Genomic DNA, 24,957 nt, shown 5'->3' with positions numbered 1-24,957 from the left:
ATGTCAGGATGATAGAAGACTCAAACAGGTGAAGGACAGGCTGGCAAATGAAGGTCTGAGACGAGATTGGCTAGAAGAATCATGTTGGAAAGAGGGTTTCTCTTCCTCACAGAGAGGAGGCCAAAAAATATGGAGAACGTGTAAAAGGAATTTTAGGTCATTAGGGAAAAAATTGAAGGGAGCTTCCTCCTATGGGAGATGTGGACCGTGACCCAGACAGGATGCACCAATGCATCTTGATCATTTACTCCACACATTTTTAGCAGAAATGTGCTAATGTGCTCTGTGAGCATAGTTCACAGAGTAAAAAATATGTAGTGTTCCTCACAGCCTCATAATTACAAGTAGAGGAATTCTATGTCACATTTCCAGGAATGAGGACTAGAAACTAACTATACACTGGAACAGAAGATAATGTAGCATTTCAGAGAGGCCTGTGCTTTGTGGCCCCTTGCTGAATTTGAGGGTAGGGCTGAGGGAAGTCAGCCAGGAGAGCATGTCAGGACTCAGAATCTTCTAGACCTGGAGGATGGGAAGAGTAGGAAGTACCTTGTCAAAATGAGAGAGTCCCTCTCTGCTGGCACCCATCAGAGACAAAGCCAGCTAGTATCCAAAACACAACATATTTTCATGCTTTCTGTGTTTGGAAGGAGAAAGCACAATGGGAAACATGTCTACCTATTACCACTCAGCAAATATTATCATGGAAATAAGTGATGGGAAAGCAAAGCATTACAAGGAAATCTGGAAGAAAAGTAATAGAGCTCAAAATAGGATTCATTTTTCCCCCCAATAGGTATTTGGTAAAGTCTGAGTACTGGGTTAGGGTTTTGTTTTGTTTTTTAAGATTTTATTTATTTATTTGACAGAGAGAGAGAGAGAGACAGCGAGAGAGGGAACACAAGCAGGGGGAGTGGGAAAGGGAGAAGCATGGTCCCGGCTGAGCAGAGAGCTGGAAGAAGGGCTTGATCCCAGCACCCTGGGATCATGACCTAAACTAAAAGCAGATGCTTAATGACTGAACCATCCAGGAGCCCCAGATTTTTTTTTTTTTTTTTTTTTTTTTTTTTTTAGTTTTTAAAAGAAAAGCAATTTCATAGGGATGCCTGGGTGGCTCAGTTGGTTAAGCAGCTGCCTTCAGCTCAGGTCATGATCCCAGCATCCTGGGGTCGAGTCCCACATCAGGCTCCTTGCTCGGCGGGGAGCCTGCTTCTCCCTCTGCCTCTGCCTGCCATTCTGTCTGCCTGTGCTCACTCTCTCTCCCTCTCTCTCTGACAAATAAATAAAATCTTAAAAAAAAAAAAGCAATTTCATAGATCATGTCATATTGAAGCTGAAGACTTTAGAGATGTATTCATTTATTTCCTCCTTCCCTCCTTCAACAGTGGATGTTTGAGATATGCTAAATGGCTTTTATAGACCAATCTATAGATAAGTGACTTTTCCCTGTGACCTCCTTCATGGTACATTTCTCAGCAACATCCTTTGCACTCTACTCGGTTTTATTAAATTCCAAAGAATTTCTCACTGAGCAGTACAGCCTTTTCTTAGCAGTGGACAAAAGCTGATTAACTTCAGCTTCTATTGGAAACCATATCAGAGGCTCCTTACAGAAGGAGACAAAGCGTGAATCCAGTTTTCTTTTGCATTCATTTCTAATTGTTCCAGGGCATCAAATGAGGCCTCAATGAGTAGCTGTTAACACAAGGATTTTGTCTGGGAAGCTTGAAGGACTGTCAAGTGCCTGAGTTACTGCTACTCTCAGTTCGAGTACAGTATTCCTGGCCTGGCCACTGAGAAGCGGCACGTGCCCGCTGAGAAATAGCCAGCCACAATGGTGGAACATTTCCGTGGCACTTCGCCTGTCCAAGAGAACCTATTTTTGTTTCATATTCATGCTCTGGTAGTAGAGTTCAAACTTATTTTGGGTTTGCTGATGACCATGCTATCAAGAGGAGATCAGTGCTTGAAGCCAAGGAGCCACCATCTGTGCTGTATTTCTATCTTAAGAATTATTTAGATGGCTGATTATTCAGTTAGCTGGGCCTCTTAACCTTCTAGTGTTACACTAAGAAAGGCAGCACTTCCTTGAAAGTCACTTCACTTTTAATAACCCACAAAATTCCCTCAATATATGGTAGGGGTGAAAGAAGTGATCACATTGCACAGGTAAGTACTGATCCCACAACGCTCTCCATGGGGTAAGGACACCACGAATGGAGATCAGAAAGTTGTTCTCCACAGCAGTGTGCTAGTCAATCATTAACAATGGGCTCTCCAAGGAAAAAATACCTGATTGATAGCAATTGTTGATTTCTATAGCAGAATAGTAAGAAAGCTTAATAACCTCAAAAACTTAGATGAGATGGAAAAATTCCACAAAACACAAAAAAATGACTAAAACGAACTCCAGAGAAAGCAGAAAACCTTATATCTATTAAAGAAATGGAATTCACAGTTAAGTCTTCTCATAGGAAAACTTTAGAGTCCAGATAGCTCCACTAGAGAAACATACCACTTTATACGCAACTAATGTATCACTGAACACTATGCCAAAATCTAATGATGTAGTATACATTGGCTAATTGAATTTAAGTTAAAAAAAAAAGAAAAAGAAAAAAGAACAGAAAAAAAAGAAGTGTATTAAATAGGTTAGGAGGGAATAATAATACCAGTAATGCCCAGAGTCCCTTGAAAAACAGAGGAGGGAGCTTTTCCCAGTTTATTTGTTGAGGCCACCGTTATCCTGTCACCAAAATTAGAAGAAGACGTAAGAAAATAAAACGAACTACAGATTGATAATACTTTATGAATAAAGATGGGAGAAAAATCCTTAACAAAATATCGGCAAGTCAAATCCAGCAATATATAAAAATGATAATACATCATGACCAAGTATAAAATGTTAGTTTAACATTAAAAATCTCTATAATTCATCATATTAACAGAATAAGGAAAAGAATTACCAGATCACCTGACAATACACAGCAAAATTATCTGAAAAAGTAGGCTTTTATCTGCTTCATACATAAATGAGGGATAGGAGAGATTTTCCTCAATGTGATAAAAGGCATCTAAGAAAAACCTGAAGATAATATCAAACTTAAATGTTAAAGACTGGACACCTTCCTAAGATGGGGAAGAAAGCAAGGGTGTTTGCTGCTCATCCCTTCTAGTCGACATTGTGCTGAAGTTTGTAGGTTGTGCAGTTAAGAAAAGAAAAAAGAGGTAAATGCCATACACATTATAAGGAAGAAGAAAAGCTGTCTTTATTTGCAGATCACATACATATAAAAATCTAAAATAATTTATGCAAGAATGACTTGAACTACATGAATTTAACCAAGATAGAGGACATAGCTCAATATACAAGTCATTTGTACTTTTATATATGAGTAACAAAGAATGTAAAAACAAATTCAATACTGTCAACAATAACATTAAAAAAAACACATGAAATGTTTCGTGATAAATTAAAAAAAAAAATGTGTTCAATCCGTGCACTGAAAACTACAAACTAAAAAACCAAGGATCTACATGAATGGGGACATCAGTGATGTTCCTGGGTCAGAAGATGCAATGTTGTGAAGATGTCATTTCTCCCCAGATTGAATGTATTGATTCAGTACGGTCGTAATCAGAACTCTCAGAGGATATTTTTATAGAAATTAGCAAGCTGAGATGGTAAGATTTAAATGGAAATGCAAAGGACTTAAAATAGCTGAAACAGTTTGGAAAAGAAGAAACGTGGAAGCATATGGTAAGCAGAATTCTAAGATGGCCCCACGATTGCATCCCCTATTGATGCAGACCTATTTAATCCTCTCCCGTTGACTGTGGGAGGGGACCCGTGAATGTGATGGGATGTCATCCACGGTTGGGTTACATTAGATGGCAAAGATGAAGGGATTTCCACCTATGGCTCCATCCAGGGTTAGCTTTGTGCTTGTGTGTGGAGTCCCAGACAAAATGTAAAACTCGTCCCTGTCTTCAGAAATAGACACATCTTAACCACCTCCCAGGTCAGGGGATACACCCATTGGTTGTGTGCTCAACCCTCCAGTTCAGACCCATGAAGGAGGTTCACACAGGAATACTTGTGTCTTTTGGGGAAGGAAATTCCAGCATCATGGTTTCCCACCTTATGGTCTAGAAAAGGAGGTGGAGGCTCTGGGTAGACCAGTCACTCAGCTCAGTAACTGCCTCACTCCATAGCAGGGCCCAGAAGCTCAAGATGGCTGGAGTAGGACCTTCCATAGTGGGCATCTCAGACTGCGCATGAATGACCCCAGGATCTTATTAAAAATGCAGAATCAGAGCATATCAGGAAAGGACGTGGTGTTCTACACATCTAATAAGCTCTCAGGGGACATGGGAGTTGTGATCCTTGGGACTGCATTCTGAGCTGTGAAGCTGTAAATTTGGCACCCAGGTGTGTGGGCAGGTAACATTGATAATACATTTGAAGTCTGTAGTGAAATGACTAAACTGAAGTTGTGAGTAATTTTAAATTACCCATTGTACTTGGAAAGATCCTAATGATAGTTAACATTAAGCTAATAATGTTTGGGTGTTTTTTTTTTTTCCCCCATCTTGTGCATTTATCAACCAAAAATAGTTGACCCAAAAGCAGGATAAGTAACAAGAGACCCCAGTCTGGTATTGAAACTATGTGTGTCTATGATTGCCTCTTGTAATTATCTTTCAATATGTTTTATGAAAGGAGAAATGTTCATAACATCTTAGGTTTTAAGGGTGAACTTTCTTTTCAGGCTATGATTACCCATGTCATAACTGACATACTTGGAAAAGAACTTTAGAACTCTTCTGATTACTAGCTTGTGCTGGGAGTTTTATGAAAAGTGGCATTAAAATATTTACTACTTTTATTAATAAAATGTGGGGGTATGGATAACTTACAAGAAATGAGATAAAAATTGTTTCTGCTTAATATTCATCTGCATTTTATCACTCTGTACCATTTATTATGAGATGCAACTCTGCAGAGACTGTGATTTCCCTCTCTCTGGGGTAGCTGCTGTCTCCATGCCACATTTATTGACTACCTACAAAAGCATTTGCATTTTCTTTAAAATTCTGTGCTGAAGGTCTAGACCCTGGACCATTCATTTTTTTATCTTATCTGAACTTATCTCACTGTTAGTTTGAAGAAAGATAAGAGAATAAATTGAGCACTGTACTCTCTTTGGAATGGCTATGTTGCTGATGAGTCAAAAGAAACCTCAGGAGCCCAGATGAACATGTAAGTTATTCCAAGAGAATTAGGGTTCTTCCTTTGTGTTCCATACGCTCTGTTTTCAATGCAGCCAAAGCCCCTGCTTAGGCTATATAAATTAATACATTTGCAGGAAATGTGACTTTGGGACATTTTATATAGCAGTGATTTTAATGCTGTTAGTGGTGAAATGGAAACTTGAGAATGTGAAGATTAATTTAAACCACATGATGGGTTCAAGGAAAATACACCACAGTTTCTTGAATGTGTGCTGATTCTGTACAGTGGGGAACGGGGTCCAAAAAACCACCAGTGAACTTTTAAACCCTCTTGAGAGGATTCAAACCAACACAGTTAGCCCTAGAAGGGAGCTGTTCCAGATGAGAGACACGTCATTTATCTCTCCCTTGAAAACAGATTCCTTTGCCTGAAAGAACACAGCAGGGAGACCAAGGAAGGCAGAAGGACCCCACGCTTTCCCACAAACGGAGTGAAGTTGGAAATCCCTTTCCAGTCATTAGCTGGTTTATTGATTCGTCTCTCACTCTAGATTACAATTCTGTTGGGTTCTTTGAACAATGGATAACCAACACCTTGTATATTGTAAATTTGAAATAATGGATTTCTTTTCCCTTCTAGTTCGTGGTAGCAGTGTTCTGGATCATTTATGCCTATGACAGAGAGATGATTTACCCGAAGTTGCTTGATAATTTTATCCCAGGGTGGCTGAATCACGGAATGGTGAGTGGACTAAAACAAATAATTTCCTTTCATTAAAAAAAAAAAAAAGGTATTAAAGAACTATTTTCTGATTTGAGTTTTCCATAGAATGTAGCTAACTGCCTGTGCAATGATGGGGGTTATGAGAGACTGTAATTAGAAAAGACTGAATGTCAATAAAAACATCTTCCCATGAAACGGAGTCACCATTAAAACTGCGTAGTAGATGAATCCACAGTTTGTAAGGGATTGGTGGTGTTGGATTATGCAACTGGCAAATTCTATGGATGAATTTAATTTCTGTGCTGTTCAAAGACTTGTCCCCTGTTGGAGCCTAAGAACCTAGTTTCACCTAGACCGCTACTGAGGCCCTGTAGCCTCCTCCTCATGTCAGGGGATTGTGTTGGAAATCACTATGGCACTGGGAGAAATGGCCTCAGCAGAGCAGCAAGACTATTATTTTCTCTGAGAGATTGGCTGCAGGCGCTAGAAGTGACTTTGGCAGGATGTGCCCATCAGAGGGCATTTGCCCGGGGCGGTGAGCTCTTTCCCTTCTTCTCAGTCTGATTCCTTCTGATGCTTTAGACATGGTGTTGCCTTCACACATTTCAAGTCAAGTATTTTGGATGGTTTGTGCGTCACCTTATGAGACTTGAGGATATATTTTCTGCAGAGAAATTTTGCATGGTCTTCCCTTTCTGCTTCTGGAATTGAGCAGTTTTGTTATTAACTAGGAAGCCTGCATTTTTCTGGTTACAGCAATTTTTAGAATATGTCACTGGGTGCTCCTGGTGAAAAGGGCAACCCATCACAGAAATTATAGGGGAACGAAGAGCTAGACATCACACGTCATAGGTCCAAATGAACAGTTTCCTCTCTGCCCCCAATTTTGGTATATTTTGAGAAAAGTGGTGTGTACTAACAAACAAACATTACTGTACTCAGGGGCTTTGATTAATTCTTTCCCAAGCCAACTCCTCAAAAGTGACACAGCTCAGACAACTAGCATTTTCTTGGACATCAATTAGAGCCATGCTGTTGAAGGATTAAAATGGCACCTCTGCTCTAGTTCCAAACGAATAAGCCGGGTCTTGTCAGATTCATTTCACCATCTAAGGGGCTTGATGTAACTACTCTGTGCCTCACCAACTTTTGGCTTTTCTTGCATGTGAAAACCCTTTGCATAACCCTGTATCTGTCATGCTCTGCCCCCAGTGCACTTTCCGTTCTTTACTGGGGAGCCCTTGCTCACCCTGCTACCTTCTATAACATCTCTCAGAAGTCTCTTTTCAGCCCCACAGACCTGGTTAGCTCTCCTGTCAGGCTTGCAGGGCACCTTCAAGTCTCCATCAAACACGTCTGTATCCCTTGCACAAGTGTGAGTTCCTAATGCCAACAGCAGCTTTCCAGCCCCGAGCACTGCACCCACCCACCTGGCATGTAGTAAGATCAATGCCTATTTGTCCGACTAATGCAAGAATTCAGCATCTAGTCATCCCTCCCCTCCCTGCCTTATCTGAGAGGGCTCCTTTCCAAAATACCCAATTTTTTTGGGGGGGAGGGAATGCCTAAAACCTTAAATCCAGGACTGTACCATACTATGTTTTTTTCCTATACATATGCACCTGTGATAAAGTTTAGCTGATACATTAAGCACAGTAAGAAGTTAACAACATGAGTAGGTCCTTCACAGAGAACCAGCAATCACACCATGTGTTAGAGGAGAATGGGCCTTAACTGTTTCGCCTTTGATCTATATCCCTCAAATGCACAAAACTACCTGTAGGCCAGAGAATAAATCACAACCTTTGCAGACCCGGGTGCTACTTAATGTTTCAAATGAATGGTTTCCAGGTACTGATGAGGCCATTAGAACGATAACTTGACTCTCAGAACTTCTCCTCAATTCACTTTGATGAGTTAAATTTCTCACTCTTGGAGACAAGCACTCCTTAGGAATTCAAGGAGAATTTGAGTGACAGGGATATTTCAGAAAGGGAAAAGATAAATGAATCAGCATATCAAATCCCCTAAGATAGTAAGAGCTCAATAGCTGCTTTCCTGATGAACTTTGTCCATTGGTAGAGACGAATGATCGTTTCTTTGGTTTTCTTCATGTTCCAGTTCATGGTTCCGGAATTACAAGAAGTTGCATATGGTGGCTGAGGACTATTTCGCAATATTAATTTGCATTATTCTAAATTTGTGTATGTGTAACTTTATATAGTAAGCTGTTTCTTTACATTGGCTATTAAAATATGAACATTAACTACTGGAATCATGAATAATTTAATTTTTATAAAAATTTGTAAAAGTATTTATGAAACACAAATTAGATAAGAATTTTCAACTTTACTTTTAAATGTTATTTAAAAGTTTAATAATTATCATTTGTATTTTAATCTCAGATAATTTTCAATATTTGGTCTTAAAAGTATGAAAATAACTAAACATTTTTACATTCATTTGAATCTTTGTAATTTGATGAAAACCTTCAAATTGTGTATACTTTGATTAAACTTACATTTTACTTTTAATGCCTTAGATTAATATTGTCAGTAGAGTTTAAATTTTGTGAAAATTCCATTATAATTACATATTTGGTGAATTTGCTGAAATGAAGGCAAGAAAATAAAATGTTGGGATATTTATATTTATATTATATTAAATAATATAATTTTATAATTAAAAACTTTATAATTTATAAATCTATATGCCTTTATTATACCATCACATATTTTTTATTTTGTTTTTTAAAATATATATCTAACAATCTAGGAGGATAGAGCATATTTAATATTTTACTAGCTTAATTTGTAATTTTTAAATACTTCTATGGATGGATTTCTGATCCATTAGGCCTTTGGCTCTGACCTTTCTAGATCATTGTAGCTACAAGCATTCCAAGAGAAGATGTGCCCTGTTCTTAGGTGTAGAGTCACACTTACTATTTGAAGAGTCTCAGCATAACTTCTCCAGACCCAGACGCCAAATGTAGTTTATATGTTTGTCATGGCACTATTTCAGAAGACATCTCCAAGTCAGTCTTGAATTTATACCACTCAACTGCCCAGCAAAAAAAAAAAATTAGTTAAAACATGCATGAAAAAAAAAAAAAAAAGAAAACCTCAGAGGATTTGGAACTCACAGGACTTTCCTTTAGATTTACTCTAAAGTACCTGTTAGACATGATTGTAACTGAAGGAAAGTATCCTATCTCTTCCTTTCTGTTGTTTTCCTCCATTCTCTCAGCAAGCAATCTTAGAGGTTTTGGGGAGAATAGAAGAGGAAATGGGTACCCAGATGGGCTGCAACAGTAACAGAGCCTCGCTGTGTAACTGCTGGCTTATCTCCAGGTTCTACTGAAATAACATGTGCACACACACACACACACAATTTTCATGTATTATAATTAAAAATATAAACCTATAAAATACAATGTATTTGACTGGAGTCAAGACCGTTCTACCCCTGTTGGGGATTTAAAAGGGTATTTACATGTTTGTTTTTGAAACTTGAAAGAAGGTTGGGGCACCTGGGTGGCTTAGTAGGTTAAGCGTCTGACTCTCCATTTCTGCTCAGGTCGTGATCTCAGGGCCCTGAGTGCTTAAGATTCTCTTTCTCCCTCTCCCATGGCCCCTCTCCCCTACTCCCATACCCTCTTATACATACGCATGTGCTCTCTCTCTCTCAAAAAAAAAAAAATGAAACCTGGAAGGATGTCATGTTTACATTTATTGTCTCTACCGCCTTTCTGTCCTCAGTCCACTGATGATAAGACAAGAGAAAACTGGAGATCAGCAAAATGAATCATTTTCAAAACACAATGCTAATTACAGGGGCTACATGGTCACAACTCCCGGGAGATGAGCTTTGGTTCAATTCAATCTGGCAAACATTAATTTTCAATAAAACCATTAAATGCAAAACACCCTACTAGGCACTGTGTAAGTTATAGGATGAGAAGAATATTTCCACTTTTAAAGGCCTGTTTGAGGTGGAGGTACGTGAGTAGGAAAACATTTCCACAAACTAACAGAGTGTGTCCTGTGGGCTTTGTTCACTCTGACAAGGAGAAGCCCTCTTGTTATTCTGGCCTGTTTCTTGGCTGCAAAACTAGAGCCCCAAATTTTTCTCTTCTGCTGATTATAAGTTTAAAACACTGTCAATAGAATAAGTATACATTAAGAGCAATAAGTAGGTAAGTAAATAAATAAATAAATATTTAAACTCTAGAAAGATTGCAAATTCTCAGCGATGCTGTAAAAGGAAGAACCAACAGTGAGACAAGTGTCTTTGCTTAGTGAAGACCTAATTAATGTTTATAAAATGCTTTGAGAATACCAAGCACTGCAGAAGTTTAGATATTTATATTATTACCACAAATCTTTAAGCATACATGACCTAGATATTCTTATAATTACAGCAGTTGTTCATTCCCTGGGTAATTTATAAGGAGATAAGAAAATAAACCCCACCTCTCTTCATGCTTGATTTGCCAGTTGTTCTTGTTATAGGTAACTGATCCTCAAGGGAATTTAAATTTAGGTAACTATTTATTCTGTTTGATATTATTTTGACATTTGAGAATTACTAAAGTTTTGGTACATCTGTCTTTCCTAGAAGAGAAGGCATTAAATACTGCTTGGATGGTCATTGGTTTTGTAGGAACTCAGATTTGATGTTATTCTTCTGTTAAATAACACAATTTATGGAAAATTTTCCAGTTCAGAGCCACACGGATGATGCATATCATGACCCGTGGAGTCTGTGCCACCCCAATACTGGGTATTTCACCAAAAAAAAGCTGTTGGTCACGAGAAGGCTATCTTCTATTTCACATGAAAAAAACTGACCTTTCTTATTTTCCCATTATATTCTAAAGTAACTGGAAGAAATCTGGAAATTTTCAAAACTAAAAGGAAAACCAGAACAGAGGTCAGAAATTTCTTGGGAACCACTTTCTAAGACTCCCAGTGGACCTCCCAAAGAAAACAAATAAGACCCCAAAGACCCAGGAACGAGAAGGGAGTTCCATCCGCAGTGAGGCAGATACTTCCAGAATTTCTCCAGAAGGCTCTCACTTCATTTTACTGATCATCCCTTTGTCCTTGTGAATTTTCATTTGTTCAGCCTCACCTTCTCAGTAAAGCCCGCTCAGCTGCCTATTGGATATTGCAAGCTACCCCTGTGTCCCCAGAGTCCCCTTACCCTGCTCTTTGTCCCCCTGGTGGTACTTGCCATCCTTGACATATAATCTGCTTTTACTTACATGCTGTGTCTATGGCTTATTGTCCATCTCCTTCTGCTGGAATATAATTTTCATAAGAGCAGGGGTCTTTGTTTCAGTTACTCATCCATCCCAAGCACTTCAAACAGTGCCTCTACATCATGGAAATCCAATGAATATTTGTTGCATCAAATGAATATTTGTTGCATCAAGAATCAAATATCCTATATCCATGGTTTTTTTTCTTGTCCTTTCTTCCCTCCACTCTATCTTTTCCTTTTCATGATAGTTGACAGAGAATGCAACCCCAAACTATTCACATTTTCCCTACCTTGTACTTTACTTCCCTCCTCAATCTCAGCTGCGCTGCAGTAAAATCTTATATACATAGCCTGCTGTCCCCTCTAAGGGTCTTTTTGGTTGGTACGTATCATATTGTTGTTACTGCCTGAGAAGGCCTGAAATGATGTCCAAAGAACACAGCGTAGTCTCTGGAACATCTGAAAGTTATGGGCCAGGTAAATGGAAAAGCCTGGGTCAAATTTATTAGAAAGCTCTTCCATATATTGATTATTTTATCTGAGTATTAGTTGTTTTTTCTCTAGGGCAATAGACCATGTCTTAAAAAAAAATTATTTATTTTAAATTTCTTTTCAGTGTTCCAGAATTTATTGTTTATGCACCACACCCAGTACTCCATGCAATACGTGCCCTCCCTCCACAATACACACCACCAGGCTCGCCCACCCTCCCACCTGCCCCTAGACCATGTCTTTTTAAAGCAATTTTCTGATATCCCAAATTCCTTTGTAGAACTAATTTTCCACGTAAGGATAGAATTCAAGGCTAATACAGTTTGCCTTACACTGTGCCCTGTTTCTAGCTACACTGAATAGATGAGCAGGCCCAGCGGTATTTTGAGTTCATCAAAAGGTCTATAAATTATATTCAGATATTTTGGGGTCAGCAAAACCAAAAGTGTGGTTTACTCAAGTTCTTTTACCCCTAATCCTTAAATCCATAGATATTTCAAAGTAAACTTCATTCATATGTTTCCCATTCACGTGCCCTCAGTTCTTCATAGTTGGGGGAGAGGTAGGGCCAGGCCTGAAGGTGTTGTCTTAGGAACTGGCTTCCTTCTTCATTACCACAAACAGATCATTCATTAGCCACAGACCCAGCTCCTTGGCAGAAGTCCATCCCTATATCCTTTCCAGCTCCCTTTTAATTGAAGCTCCAACCTCAGCAAGCATCAGTGATAGCTGCCAAAGAAAGTGAAGTGGAAAAACAAAGCTGCATTTTCTATCATAGAGAACCAGAATCCTAGCATCTTAAAACTTGGGAAGTGTTTCTAAAGACCATCTGGTCTGTGCATCATGTGATACCTCAGTTTCCTGAACAATATCTTGGCAAATTCCCTTTTAGTCTCTACTTGAGCATCTCCAATGATGGAGCTTCAACAGTGAACCAAGGCCATGGGGTGTTCAGCTGAGGGAAAACTCTGATAAGGAATGAAACCTTTGTTTTTTCCTGCAGTTCAAATCTTCCCAGACTGTTCATCCATTCTTCAGGACTCAAATACCGGCTATCTCTGTTCTCTTCATGTTCTCTTCTAAGGGGATCTTACTCCTCCCCATGACTTCAGTCTGTGTTATATGTGGGTCATTCCAAGTCTATACTTCCCGGCCCATCTTCCAAGGGGTATCACACTCAACATTTGACACAAGGACCTTGAGATGAACATACTGAAACAAATTCATCATGTTAACCCATCCTCTCATCTTATTGTTCCCCTCATGTTGCCACTTCAGTAATGGCAGAAGCATCTGAAAGCTGTTTCTACCACATGCCTCACAGTTAGTTGATGAGTCCCATTCCATGTACCTCCAAAGTAGCTCCCAAAGCTGCCCCAGCCTCCTCATCTCCACGATACCTGCTTTAGTTCAAGGCTTCATCATCAACCAGCTGAACTGAGGCAATAGGCTAGTCTCTTCTCTCCCCACCTCCCCACTCCCTCCTCACCAGAGCTTTCTCTGCACTGCTGCCTCAGCTACCTTCCTAGAAGAGCTGAAGCTGTGAAGACTCCTTGCTCCATTCCTTTCTCAGAAACCACCTGTGTGTGAAGTGATCCCAAGTCTCCAGGCACCTGAGCGGGTCCCTTCTCCCTGCACTCAGAACTCTTTGTCCTGACACCTAAGATTTCACTTATCACATTGCTTGATTAGTATTTATTGGTTATTGCCCCCATGGGCTATGAGGCCATCAAAGGGCAGCAAATGTTGTCGTTGTTGTTTTCTTTCATCTTTTCCTCGAGAACCTAGCATAGTCTCTGGTATTCCTGCACACTCCATAAATATTTGCTGAGAAAATGGCATATGGGCCCTTGAGGATCATGCTCAGTATCCCTGATGAGGCTTCGGCTTGTCTACATTCATTTCTACAGTTCCGTATGATTTGGCAAGAGACAGCAGAGCAGTTCAGCCAAAGTCTTGGCTTATTAGTGTTGTCCAAGCTCCATTAACTCTTTTTGGCAGTCTCATTATACCATACTCTGACACTTGCACTTCATGCTTACCAGACCAGCGTGTGGCTTAGCTAAGACTCAAAGTTGTTGTTATTTTGTTCTTTTGTATACAAAATGTAGGATCCGTAGGCATATTCTTAGTGAATTCCATATTGGGTTAACCTCAATTGGGATACAGCGTGGGCCCTGGGGAAGCCACAGTACTGAGATTTTAAGGGTCATTAAATGGATCTATTAGAATTTAATAAAATGATTCATTTATGAAACTGTTTCATATTGAAGTGCCTGAGTTGAAGCTTCTTTGGAGGCTCCCACTGTGAGTAAATTCAGTAACAAGGAACCTAGTTTTTCAGAGCGGTGAATTTTAACCACCTTGTAGCCATGCGCCGAGGGGATGGTTGATTCCTAAGGTTAAGACAGGTATTTAGATGAAACTGCCCTGTGTGGTAGCAGAAGGGAAGAGCAGATAGCGGTATTGGCCACTGAAAATTATCACCATATCCAGGGATGGAGAAATAGGAAATTAACGCAGTACATATAATGAAGAGAGAGTTCTTGGACACTAAGGGACCTGATGAGGAAAAGGATTATAAGACGATATTGGCAACAGGTGGATGGTAGTTTGGGGACAAAATCACCTGAGAAGAGTAGGTGTTGCTGTTTCCCAATTTGCCTGGATTCGAGATATCTAGAGGTTCTGAGGGGTCATTGTGTTGGAAACATTTAGATAAAGTGGAAACATTTAGATAAAGTGGGAAAAGAAACTTTTCTGGGAGTCCAGAATCATTATTCCAAACCCTTAAGTTCATACCAGATCATGAAGACACTACAATTTTCATCTTATCCACATGCTCCTTTATCTGAGTCACATTGAAAAGTAAAGGAAGAACAGCAAGAAAAGTCTGTGGCAACCCATCAAGAAATGTTCAACCCAACTACTACTACTACTACTACTACTTCTTCTTCTTCTTCTTCTTCTTCTTCTTCTTCTTCTTCTTCTTCTTCTTCTTCTTCTTCTTTCTTCTTCTTCTTCTTCTTTTCTATTTGAATCTGAACCTAAGCTACCAAATTTTTCTCTAAATTTCCTGGTCCTTTAGGAATACTGGTTAACTTCCATGAGCCTATTTAAGGTTACGATGGGGCTTTTCTGGGACTGGGTGTCCACGCAGCCCTGAGTTCCCTCTCAGAAACCTCCTTCTCCCAGTGCACTCATGCGTCAACTCTGCCTTACATCACAGAACTGCCCATCCCCTCTTTAGGAACCTCTACCCCGCATGTGCCTCTATGATAGCATCCACTGTCCTGTACTTGTACTATGTTGTTGCATCTGTCTGGAACTGGATGTTCTTTAATGGCAGGTGCATGCTCTTTGCTTCCTCACATAGTCCCCTCTTCTGGATCAGTGCCTGGCATATAGAAGATCTCAGAAAATGTTTTGGAAAGGATGAGTGAATAATGGTGGGGTGAATGCCTTTCTTTCCTATTTCTCCCAGTCTCATAACACTTTCTGGAAAGGAAATAAGATTATTTTCTCTAAGTGAACTTAGGCTGGTACCTGTGATCACCATTTACTTCTCTATTTCCCACCTAAGTTCTTCAGTGACCTGTTTTAGAATCTCATAACATCCTTGTCAAGCTCACTGGCTTATAATTTTCAAAATCAGTCTTTCCCTTTTCCAGAGCAGAACTCTGTCTCCTGGGCTTCAAGTGTGCAGCATGAGAACTTGTCCAGGCTTGCACAGTGAGCCAGCGCCCTAGCTGGAGGTAGGATGCTGAGCGACCCAATCCATCACACTTATCATACCCAGGGTCTCTCTTCATGGAGCTTTGTTAATATCTAGTGAACAGATGCCTTTCACCATGAATCGTCATTATATTTCATAAACATATCTCATCGAGACACTTATAAACATCCCTGGCATTTTTGATGATTTTCCTTTTCAACTAAGCAAGGGTGACTTTTTCTTATTGTTTTACCATATCCATATTCAGAAAATGAACTTGCCCTTGATGATCTAATTAAGATACATTTTTTAAAAATTTTATTTATTTGTTAGAGTGAGAGAGCAAGCACAGGCAGGCAGAGTGGCAGGCAGAGGCAGAGGGAGAGGGAGAAGCAGGTTCCCCGTGGAGAAAGGAGCCCAATGCGGGACTCGATCCCAGGACAACGAAATCATGACCTGAGGCGAAGACAGTGGGTTAAACCACTGAGCCACCGAGGCATCCTGTGATACATTTTAACCTAGTTGTAGGGATTAGCTCTGGTGGGTGGAAATGTTTCCCCTTAAGGTAACCCCTTTCATCCTTATCAAATACATTCATTTATGTGACCTGGTAATATATTGAATTATATGTCCAAGTGCTACTCCTCACACTGCCACCATCTGTTTGTGTTAGGATAAAAAGATTGATTTTAGTAAACAGCCCTTCTATTATCTCCCTGCTGCCACACTCTGTTTCTGTAGGCAGCTCTTCTAAGAGACGCAGACACGTGAGCCACCTCGAAAGGGCCGCTGAACCAGATGACCTCTCCAGTTTTCTCTGGTTTTGTCATTCTGTGAAAAGGGTTTAGTGTAAGTGATTTAAGAAGTTAGTCAGAGTAGAATTCTCTGTTCAATGGTCTTTTGAAATTTCTTTCTTGAATTCCACGAGTGGGGAACTTACAGCTTCTTGCAGGAATTCCAGAGATTGGCCATGGAAATACAGAGCACAGTGCCTGCCACTTAATATGCCCCATAAATAGAAGTCCCCTCAAAGAGGATAAGATAGGAATCTTATGGCAACGATAAGATAAAATTTCCCTATAGCTAATGATGTTCATTTATTATCATATAATAGGTGAGAAGCTAGCATCAAACTCTTGTCTAAAGCTTCAAGGAAAATGCTCGGGTGGAAATCTTGTATTTTTAGCAACACCAAATTTATATATATATTCCTAACATAAAAAATTAATGAAATTCCTTAAAAGTTTATATAACAGGTAAGAGATTTATCCTTGGAGGTAGAAGTCAACTCTCCCTTATTTATTTTTAAGCATTTCCCCTCGCTTGCACCTAATGTAAACCACTTTGCTTAAGCTAAGAATTTGACTGCTAATATTCACACATATGGCAAATGTGAACTAATCAAACCACAGATATTTTGCTGCATTCCACGGTGTCTCATTTATTTGTTTAATTTGCAGCTATAGCAACTAGATTCCACCCCTTCCAGCTTTCACACAGACCTACGATCCGATCAGCTCGGTTGAATTTGGCACCCGCCACGGTGCTCAATTGAAGACATATGCGCACCCTCACTCACCACATTTCCTAACCTGGTTTTCACACTGGGCAGATATGAATATCTGCATAAAAATATGAAAAGCCACCTTCTGCAAGGAGAGTAGGCCATTATAAGGTGTTGTGACCTTCTTTTCTGTAACATTTCAAATCTGAAAGTTTTCTTGGCATGCTGTTGCCAAGCCCATCTGACTTTGAAGCAGGCTGCCTCTCCGCAGAAGGCTCGCTCCAGCAATGACTAATGGGTTGACCTGGTGCCATGCTAGTGCGGCTCCACGCATGCTGCTCTGCACAAGACGAGCACTTGGAAATGACCTTGAAAGGGAATTTTGCCAAGTCAATGAAATATGGGCCTTCAAGGAGTGCCATTGCACAAGCAATTTCCAGAAGGGTATCCGTAGCGTTGTTGAATCCTGGCTCCTCACTTTGGTATTGCTTTACACACACAAAGAATGATGCTCCCTCTTGATTTTATGAGTTGCACTTTGTAACAGGTTGGAAACATTAGGTAATGGGGAAAATTGGTGTTGTTTCTCCTAGGTGAGTTTGTTTCAAGCTTTCACTGGAGAAAAGGAGGATGCTCAAAATAAGGACATGGGAGTTTAAAATGAAGGGTAGACTGAGGGGTGCCTGGGAGGCTCAGTCAATTAAGCATCCAGACTCTTGATTTTGGCTTGGGTCATGAGCTCAAGCCACTTGTCTGGCCCTGTGATCATCAGAGAGTCGCTTGAGATTCTCTCCCTTTCCTTCTTCCCCTCCTGAGCCCCCTCTAAAATAAATGAGTAAATCTTAAAAAAAAAAAAAAAAAAAAAAAGGTTTAGCTGCAAATGGAAGTGAAGGGGTGTTAGTGTGTAAAGACAGCATGGTCGGAAGAGGTAAATCTCTGTATGCAATTTATTGCCCAGTTGATATGATTCCTAATCAGCAGATTTAGGCTCTTGGAGGAGAATGTTCCTTTATCTTGGTACGCATACCCCTGTACTAGTCTATTGTTGTTGTTTAAAAATGCTCGTCGGCTTTGACATCAGTTGTTGCTATATGGCTTTCCATTTTAGTGACTGATGTATTTCTGTTGGTGCACAGTCTTTTTTTGATTGCACTCCTCATGCTGGTGAAGTTGGCTGACATTTCAGGATCTGGATAACGAAGCTGTGCTTTAACCTTATTTGGAAGTCAGAGATCAGGCTCCTAGATTCCTATGATTTGGAAAGGTTTCCTCCCCAGGTTCCCTTCCTGTGACCTGGCCTCCACTGTCATGAGTAGCAGAGACAGTCCAAGGTCAGGGTGGGCTGTTGGGATAATAGTGAAGAACAAGTCATAGTCTCTTAATTCATTTTTAATTAATTATCTTTATTCCTTATTAGTTTGCTCTCAGATTTTTATACAGGATTAGATTAAATATTTCTTAAAAAAAAAAAAAGAGTGAAAAGAGTCAGCCTGTCTAGAATCCTCTGATGAGACTGTTAAAGACCTCTGGCCATTCTTATTTTTAAACTGCTGATATTCCTCACTAAGTAATCCTGGGAAACAAACATCTATAAGATCAGGGCAACTTACTGTCAATGGCAACTTCCCAGAACATTCCTTTTTACTTCATCTGGGATTTTTTTCAATAAGTTATTTGATATTTCTGTAAGTTTAAACTGGAATCACTAAAGTGAAGGTATTTTTCCCTTATAAGCTCATCATTTTATAGAGTTACATAAGTAATCCATGCAACTAAGCTGAAAGTCTAAATTACAGAATATTGTTGTCATAAAACTGTTCACATTTTATGCAGCAACTTACGTTAAAATCCATAACATATTTGCAAAACAGGTTTTGTATGTAGTAATTTATATTGAAAACCAGCATGGTGACTTTTCATTAGATTTTGCTGAGGGTTATATGTTGAGTTATTCACTTGTGAATTTCTTTTTCCCCAGTTGCTTGTGTGTGGTAAGTTTTCTTGAAAAGTTCTGGTGTAGGAAACTCAGAAAGATGCCATTATCTTGCCCAATTTCCTTTATCTGTATTTAGGTAATTTGCTTTAAACTGCAGTACCAGACCTTTTTGTTTTGTTTTGTTTTTTGTTTTTTACTTTTAAATGTTTTTATTGGCAAACCCATTTTCTTTTTTTTTTTTTAAGATTTTATTTATTTATTTGATAGACAGAGATCACAAATAGTCATAGAGGCAAGCAGAGAGAGAGGAGGAAATAGGCTCCCCGCTGAGCAGAGAGCCCAGTGCAGGGCTCAATCCCAGGACCCTGAGACCATGACCCAAGCTGAAGGCAGAGACTTTAACCCACTGAGCCACCCAGGTGCCCCTGGAGAACACATTTTCCCAAATAATCTTCATCCCTAGCTTAAAGCCCCATCATATTAATATGACTGACTTTTAATGTATTTCCTCAAACACTTACCCACTGCTTAAATAAAGAAGGAATGAAAAAAAGAGAGAGAGAGAAAGACTGAAGAAGGGTTAAAAAAAAAAAAAGAGGCAAATGCAGCAGGAAGCATCAATCCTAAGGAACACCAGCATTTTTGATACTCGATATCATAGACCACAGCTCACAGGAACCAAGAGACAGAATGAAAAAAGAAGGCCCAGGCCAGTGAGCTTCTGATGCCCTGAGAAACCTTGTGCCCTTGCATCCTGCTGAGTTTGGCACTCAGCACTGCCTTTCTCTTCCTGATAATATTTTTCTTTTATCCATTCAGTAAACATTCTAGATACAAAGAGGTAAGGAGCTTATCATTATTCAAGACTACCAGATAATACCTTCACCTTTAAACTATATTCAGTCTCAACATCCTGTTTTTTAGAATCATATAAGATTATTTATGTGTATGTGAATAGAATGTAAAGATTACATATCTATATGAAATGAAAAAATATATATATGAAATGAAATATTATATATAATATAAATATATATATTATATATATATGGAGAACACACACACACACACACACACACACACATATATATATATATATATAAACACTTCATTCTGTATCCTTGCACAGCTCCTTCTAATTCAACAGGAACTTTCTTTCCAAAGTCCCAGGTAGGGACCTTCTCAACCTTTATTCTACATAATTACATAATGGCACTTTGCCCTCTGCTTCTTTGTCTCATTGTTGTAAAATATCTCTCAAACATTGTCTGTGTACCTTTTTATATATATTTACTAGCATATATGGTCAAAAGAAACATCCTATATTAGTCAGGGTTGTCCAGAGAAACAGAATCAGTAGGATGTGTGTGTGTGTGTGTGTGTACATGTGAGCTCATGTGTGTCTGTGTGTACGTACATATAAGGAATTGGATCATGTGATTACGGAGACTGAAAAGTTCTGAGATCTGCATTCAACAAGCTGCAGACCCAGGAGAGCCAATGGGATGGTTCCAGTCCAAGCCCAAAGCCCTGAGAAGCAGGAAAGCTGACGGCAGAGGTTCTGGTCCAAGTCTGAGTCCAAAGGACAGGAGAAAACCCATGTCTTAGACTGAAGACAGGCGAAGAGAGTAGATTCTCCGATCTTCACCCTGAGATTCTATTAAGGCCATCAGTGAATTAGATGACACCCACCCCCAATGGGGAGCCAATCTGCTTTACTTGGCCTACTAGCTCAAAACACTAGCCCAGAAACACTCTCACAAACACATCCAGAATAATGTCTAACCAAATACCTGGGTACCCTGTGGCCCGGTTGGGTTGACACATAAAATCGATCTCGACAGATCCCCATTAAAAATTCCTCTCTTCCTTGAAAGTCAACTTCATTTGTTAGAGATCTGAATAATGTTGTTCTGCTTCCAGTAAAGTTGCACTAAGGTTGGTCAAGCCTGATTGGCCCAAGTCTCACGCTCAGAGGTTCTGATGGACTCAGTCCGAGATGGGGCCCATGCACCATCTGTATTCTTCATAATGTTTGCCACGTGGATGTGGAAACACAGCCAAGTTTGAGAATCTTTGCATTCATTGGTCCGTAGGCTTCCTTGGGGTTCAATGAAAGTGGTTAGGAAGAACACAAAAAGGGAAATCACCCTGGCAGTGCCTGGACCTGAGCTAAGTAAAGTAAAGTAAAGCTAAGTAAAGAGGGAAATCACCCTGGCAGTGCCTGGACCTGCCACCTGACCTGTGGCAAAGAGACAGCCCCTGGCCAACATACATAACCAGGCTGACTTAACCATTACAGGGCCAGTTACAAGGTGGCATCTCTACCTCTTTTTTGACTGGGATAATACTGGCACCATCCCAAGATTGCAGGAAAAAGAATCAATATTAGCATTTCTTAAAAGATTAAAAGCATAATACATGTGTCAATTATCATTAATCCTGGAAAACATTTATGGAGTTAAATGGTCTGTAACTAATTAGAGGTGGCAGTTAACAGGGGATATGGGTTTCCTCTGAGTTATACGAAACAAAATATAAATCTTTTTATATAACTCTATTTCCTACAGAAAGGACTTTTGCTTATCAGTGGGATTTTTAAAGTTTTATTTTATTTTCTTGGATTTCATTCCTTTTCCATAAATTCTATAAGCAGAATTACAATGAGGTGAGTCACAGTCTTAACACTTTTTTGGAGCTTCTTCTGCCAGTGCAGCTTGGAATACAGAGGATTTTTTTTTTTTTTTAAGCTGTGTTTGGGAAACACAGGGAGGGGAGGGTGAAGAGAGGGTGGAAAGAAGGAAGGAAAAAAGGAGGCTTTAGATTTTACTTTAGATTACATTTTTTTTAAATTATGACATTATAAAGTTAAAACTTCCATGATTTCTCATGAGTGGGTTATAGACAGCCCTGAAGTACAAATGGTTTGGGTTTTAGAAGTTCATTCATGAGCTAGTCATTTGGAACTGAGAATATATTTTACCACAAAAATTTGTTATGTAAGTGGTAATTAATTTTCTAAGCTAGCTCATAATCTGCCCTCATTCTGTTTTGAAACTGAATGGTTGTGCATTTACAGTGATAAATAAATTCTATTGTTGAAAATGTGTAGATCAAAAGTACATCAAAGCAATAAAATCCATTTTTGAGTCCCTTCAAACTTTTCACTTGAATGTGGGTGCTGGAGGGAAAGCAGATTTAATCTGAGGAGCCCACGGATGTTCAGAACATCTAATGCTGCTATTTGAGAGCTCCAGTCAGAAGAGCAGGAAGCATTCTGTCTGGAGAGTCTCTGAAGCCACACGTATGCTTCAAGGTGGTCACCAAAAAGGAACACACTTGGACCACATTAGTAAGTCCTCAATAAAAAATGTCTTCTTCCCTTCGTACCACAAATATTGATGGAACATGTACTATGTGTGATATGCCCCTTACCACTTATGCTAGGAGGAAATAGGCAGAACCCCCTCCTTGTGGAACTTATACTCTAGTCGGGGAGGGAATGAAATAATTGTACAAGTAGATGACCTATGATTCATCCACCTTTATGAAATATCACAATATGAATATTAAAGTCAATACATCTGTACAAGGAATAATGGAAATTTGTATAGGATACACCTGGGGATAGGAAGGCAAAATCTTTGTTAAATACCTGCCATGGGCCAGCCACTTTACTTCCGGTATCTCATTTTACTTTTGGAATGACTCTGAGGACTAGGGACTGTTATCACTATCTCACAGACGAGGAGCTGAGTCGCAGAAGTTAAAAATATGGCCAATTTCTCCATTTTGTAATAATGTCTGTCCATGCCTTCTGCCTATTTTTAGGCAGAAGAGCCTGAGTGCAAGTCAAGCTTATATGACTCCAGGCACTTTTTGCCAGTCTGAATAGCCTGTTCTATCAAATCACTCTGGAGATATAGCCAATTAGTTTACTCAATACTTTTAATATAACTATCTATACAGTAACCTCCTAAAATTTAATAGTGAAAACAGTGCTGTATCCCCTGATGCTAGCAGCCTCCTTTCTGTTAATGCGAGCTGTTTCTACTTCTCCTCTGATGCCACATTTAGTACTCTCGTGTACTACATAGATGCTCACTATAAGGAGGGAACATTAATTGGAAATGCAGAAATTTTTTTTGAAGTAACACTTCTTTCTAATACATATAAATTTAAACCTGTCTTTGTCATACCTAAATGTGAGACCTGAAACCATAAAAATCCTAGAAGAAATGATAGGCAGTAACCTCTTTGACACTAGCCTTAGTCACTTTTTTCTAGATATATTTCCCAAGGCAAGGGAAACAAAAGCAAAAATAAACTCCTGGGACTACATCAAAATGAAAAGCTTCTGGAGTGCCTGGGTGGCTCAGTCAATTAAGCATGTGCCTTTGACACAAGTCATGATCCCAGGGTCCTGGAATCAAGTCCCGCATTGGGCTCTGCTCAGCAGGGAGCCTGCTTCTCTCTCTCCCTCTGCCTGTCCCCCCCCTTCTTGTGCTCTCTCTCTCTCTCCCTCCCTCCCTGTCAAATAAACAAATAAAATCTTTAAAATCTTTTTAAAAATACAAAAATAAAATAAAAAGCTTCTGCAGAGCAAAGGAAACAATCAGCAAAACTAAAGGATAATCTACTGAATGGGAGACGGTATTTGCCAATGACATATACAATAAAATATTAGTATCCAAGACGTATAAAGAACTTATAAAACTCAACACCCCAAAAGAAGTCATCCAAATAAAAATGGGAAGAAGGCATGAACAGACATTTCTCAAAAAAAAAAAAAAAAAAAAAAAAAAAAAAAAAAAAGCCATCCAGATGACAAACAAACATGAAAAGATATTCATCATCACTTACCATCAGGGAAATGAAAATCAAAACTACAATGAGATCTCACCTCACACCTGTCAGAATGGCTAAAATCAACAACACAAGAAATAACAGGTGTTGGTGAAGATGTGATGAAAAAGGAATCCTCATGCACGGTTGGTGGGAATGCAAACTGGTGCAGCCACTGTGGAAAAGAGTATGGGGGTTCCTCACAAAGTTAAAAATAGAACTATCCTATGATCCAGCAATTGCACTATTGGATATTTATCCAAAGAATACAAAAACACTAGTTCAAAGGGATACATGCACCCCATATGTTTATAACAACATTATTTACAAGAGCCAAACCCAAATTGTCCACTGACTGATGAATGGACAAAGAAGAAGTGTTATATACACACTGGAAAATTATTCAGCAATAAAAAAGAATGAAATCTTTCCATTTGCAATGACGTGGATGGAGCTAGAGAATATAATGGTAAGCAAATTAAGTCCATCAGAGAAAGACAAATGCCATATGATTTCACTCATGTGTGGAATTTAAGAAACAAAACAAATTAGCAAAGGGAAAAAAAGAGAGAGACAAATCAAGAAATAAACTCTTAATTATAGAGAACTGATGGTTACCAGAGGAGAAGGGGTGGGTGGGTGAAGCAGGTGATGGGGATTAAGGAGTGCGCTGATGATGAGCACTGGGTGACTATGGAACTACTGAATCACTATGTTGTGCAACTGAAACTAATCTAACACTGTATGTTAACTAACTGGAATTAAAAACTGTTTAAAAATTAAAAAAATAAGCTCCCCCCCTTTTTTTGCTTTTCAATTTTTGGAAAGGAACTTATGTTTAGGCCAGCCCATTTTTGTGGGCCATCTTTTTTGTTGTTAATTGTCATGTTCTTTTTCATATGTGGCTTTCCCAGAGTGCTCACTAAAACATTTTGGAACCTCATGCTGGCAAAGTCTCCTTTCTGTGAGGTTTATACTATCGCTTATTTTTAAAATTCCATCTGTGAAATTTTTTAGACATTTTTGGATGTCAGGATGTCCGTTCTAACTTGGCCAGGACTCCCTAGAGACTCTTGTCCCATGTGGGGAGGGGCGAAGTCAGGCTGGATGCAGTCACTCTCACTTCGTGCCACTCTGGCCATGATTAAGCATGTCTCTCGAACTGTTTGGTTAAACAGGGGCTTCTGGTCTCTGCCACAGCATGGGCTATATTACAACTGGATGAGAGGTAGTTGCCA

The 24,957-nt window shown here is 39.4% G+C and overlaps 1 protein-coding gene across 9 annotated transcripts in view; it reads left to right on the top strand.

The window, feature by feature from the left end:
• Nucleotides 1-24,957, top strand: part of AIG1 (androgen induced 1) — a 266,136-nt gene that overhangs the window by 88,356 nt on the left and 152,823 nt on the right. For 8 of the 9 annotated variants that reach the window (XM_045066293.1, XM_045066291.1, XM_045066294.1 and 5 more), the window contains one exon: nucleotides 5,876-5,977. In XM_045066293.1, coding sequence (XP_044922228.1) covers nucleotides 5,876-5,977 — 102 coding nt within the window. Of the gene's footprint in view, nucleotides 1-5,875; nucleotides 5,978-8,080; nucleotides 8,501-24,957 lie in introns of those variants that run through there. The other variant, XM_013056238.2, reaches the window with a different exon arrangement.

Source organism: Mustela putorius, unplaced genomic scaffold (genome assembly GCF_011764305.1).
Source record: "Mustela putorius furo isolate JIRA1106 unplaced genomic scaffold, ASM1176430v1.1 tig00003863_pilon_pilon_pilon, whole genome shotgun sequence".
Taxonomy (NCBI): Eukaryota; Metazoa; Chordata; class Mammalia; order Carnivora; family Mustelidae; genus Mustela; species Mustela putorius.
This window is presented reverse-complemented; position numbering and strand designations above follow the sequence as displayed.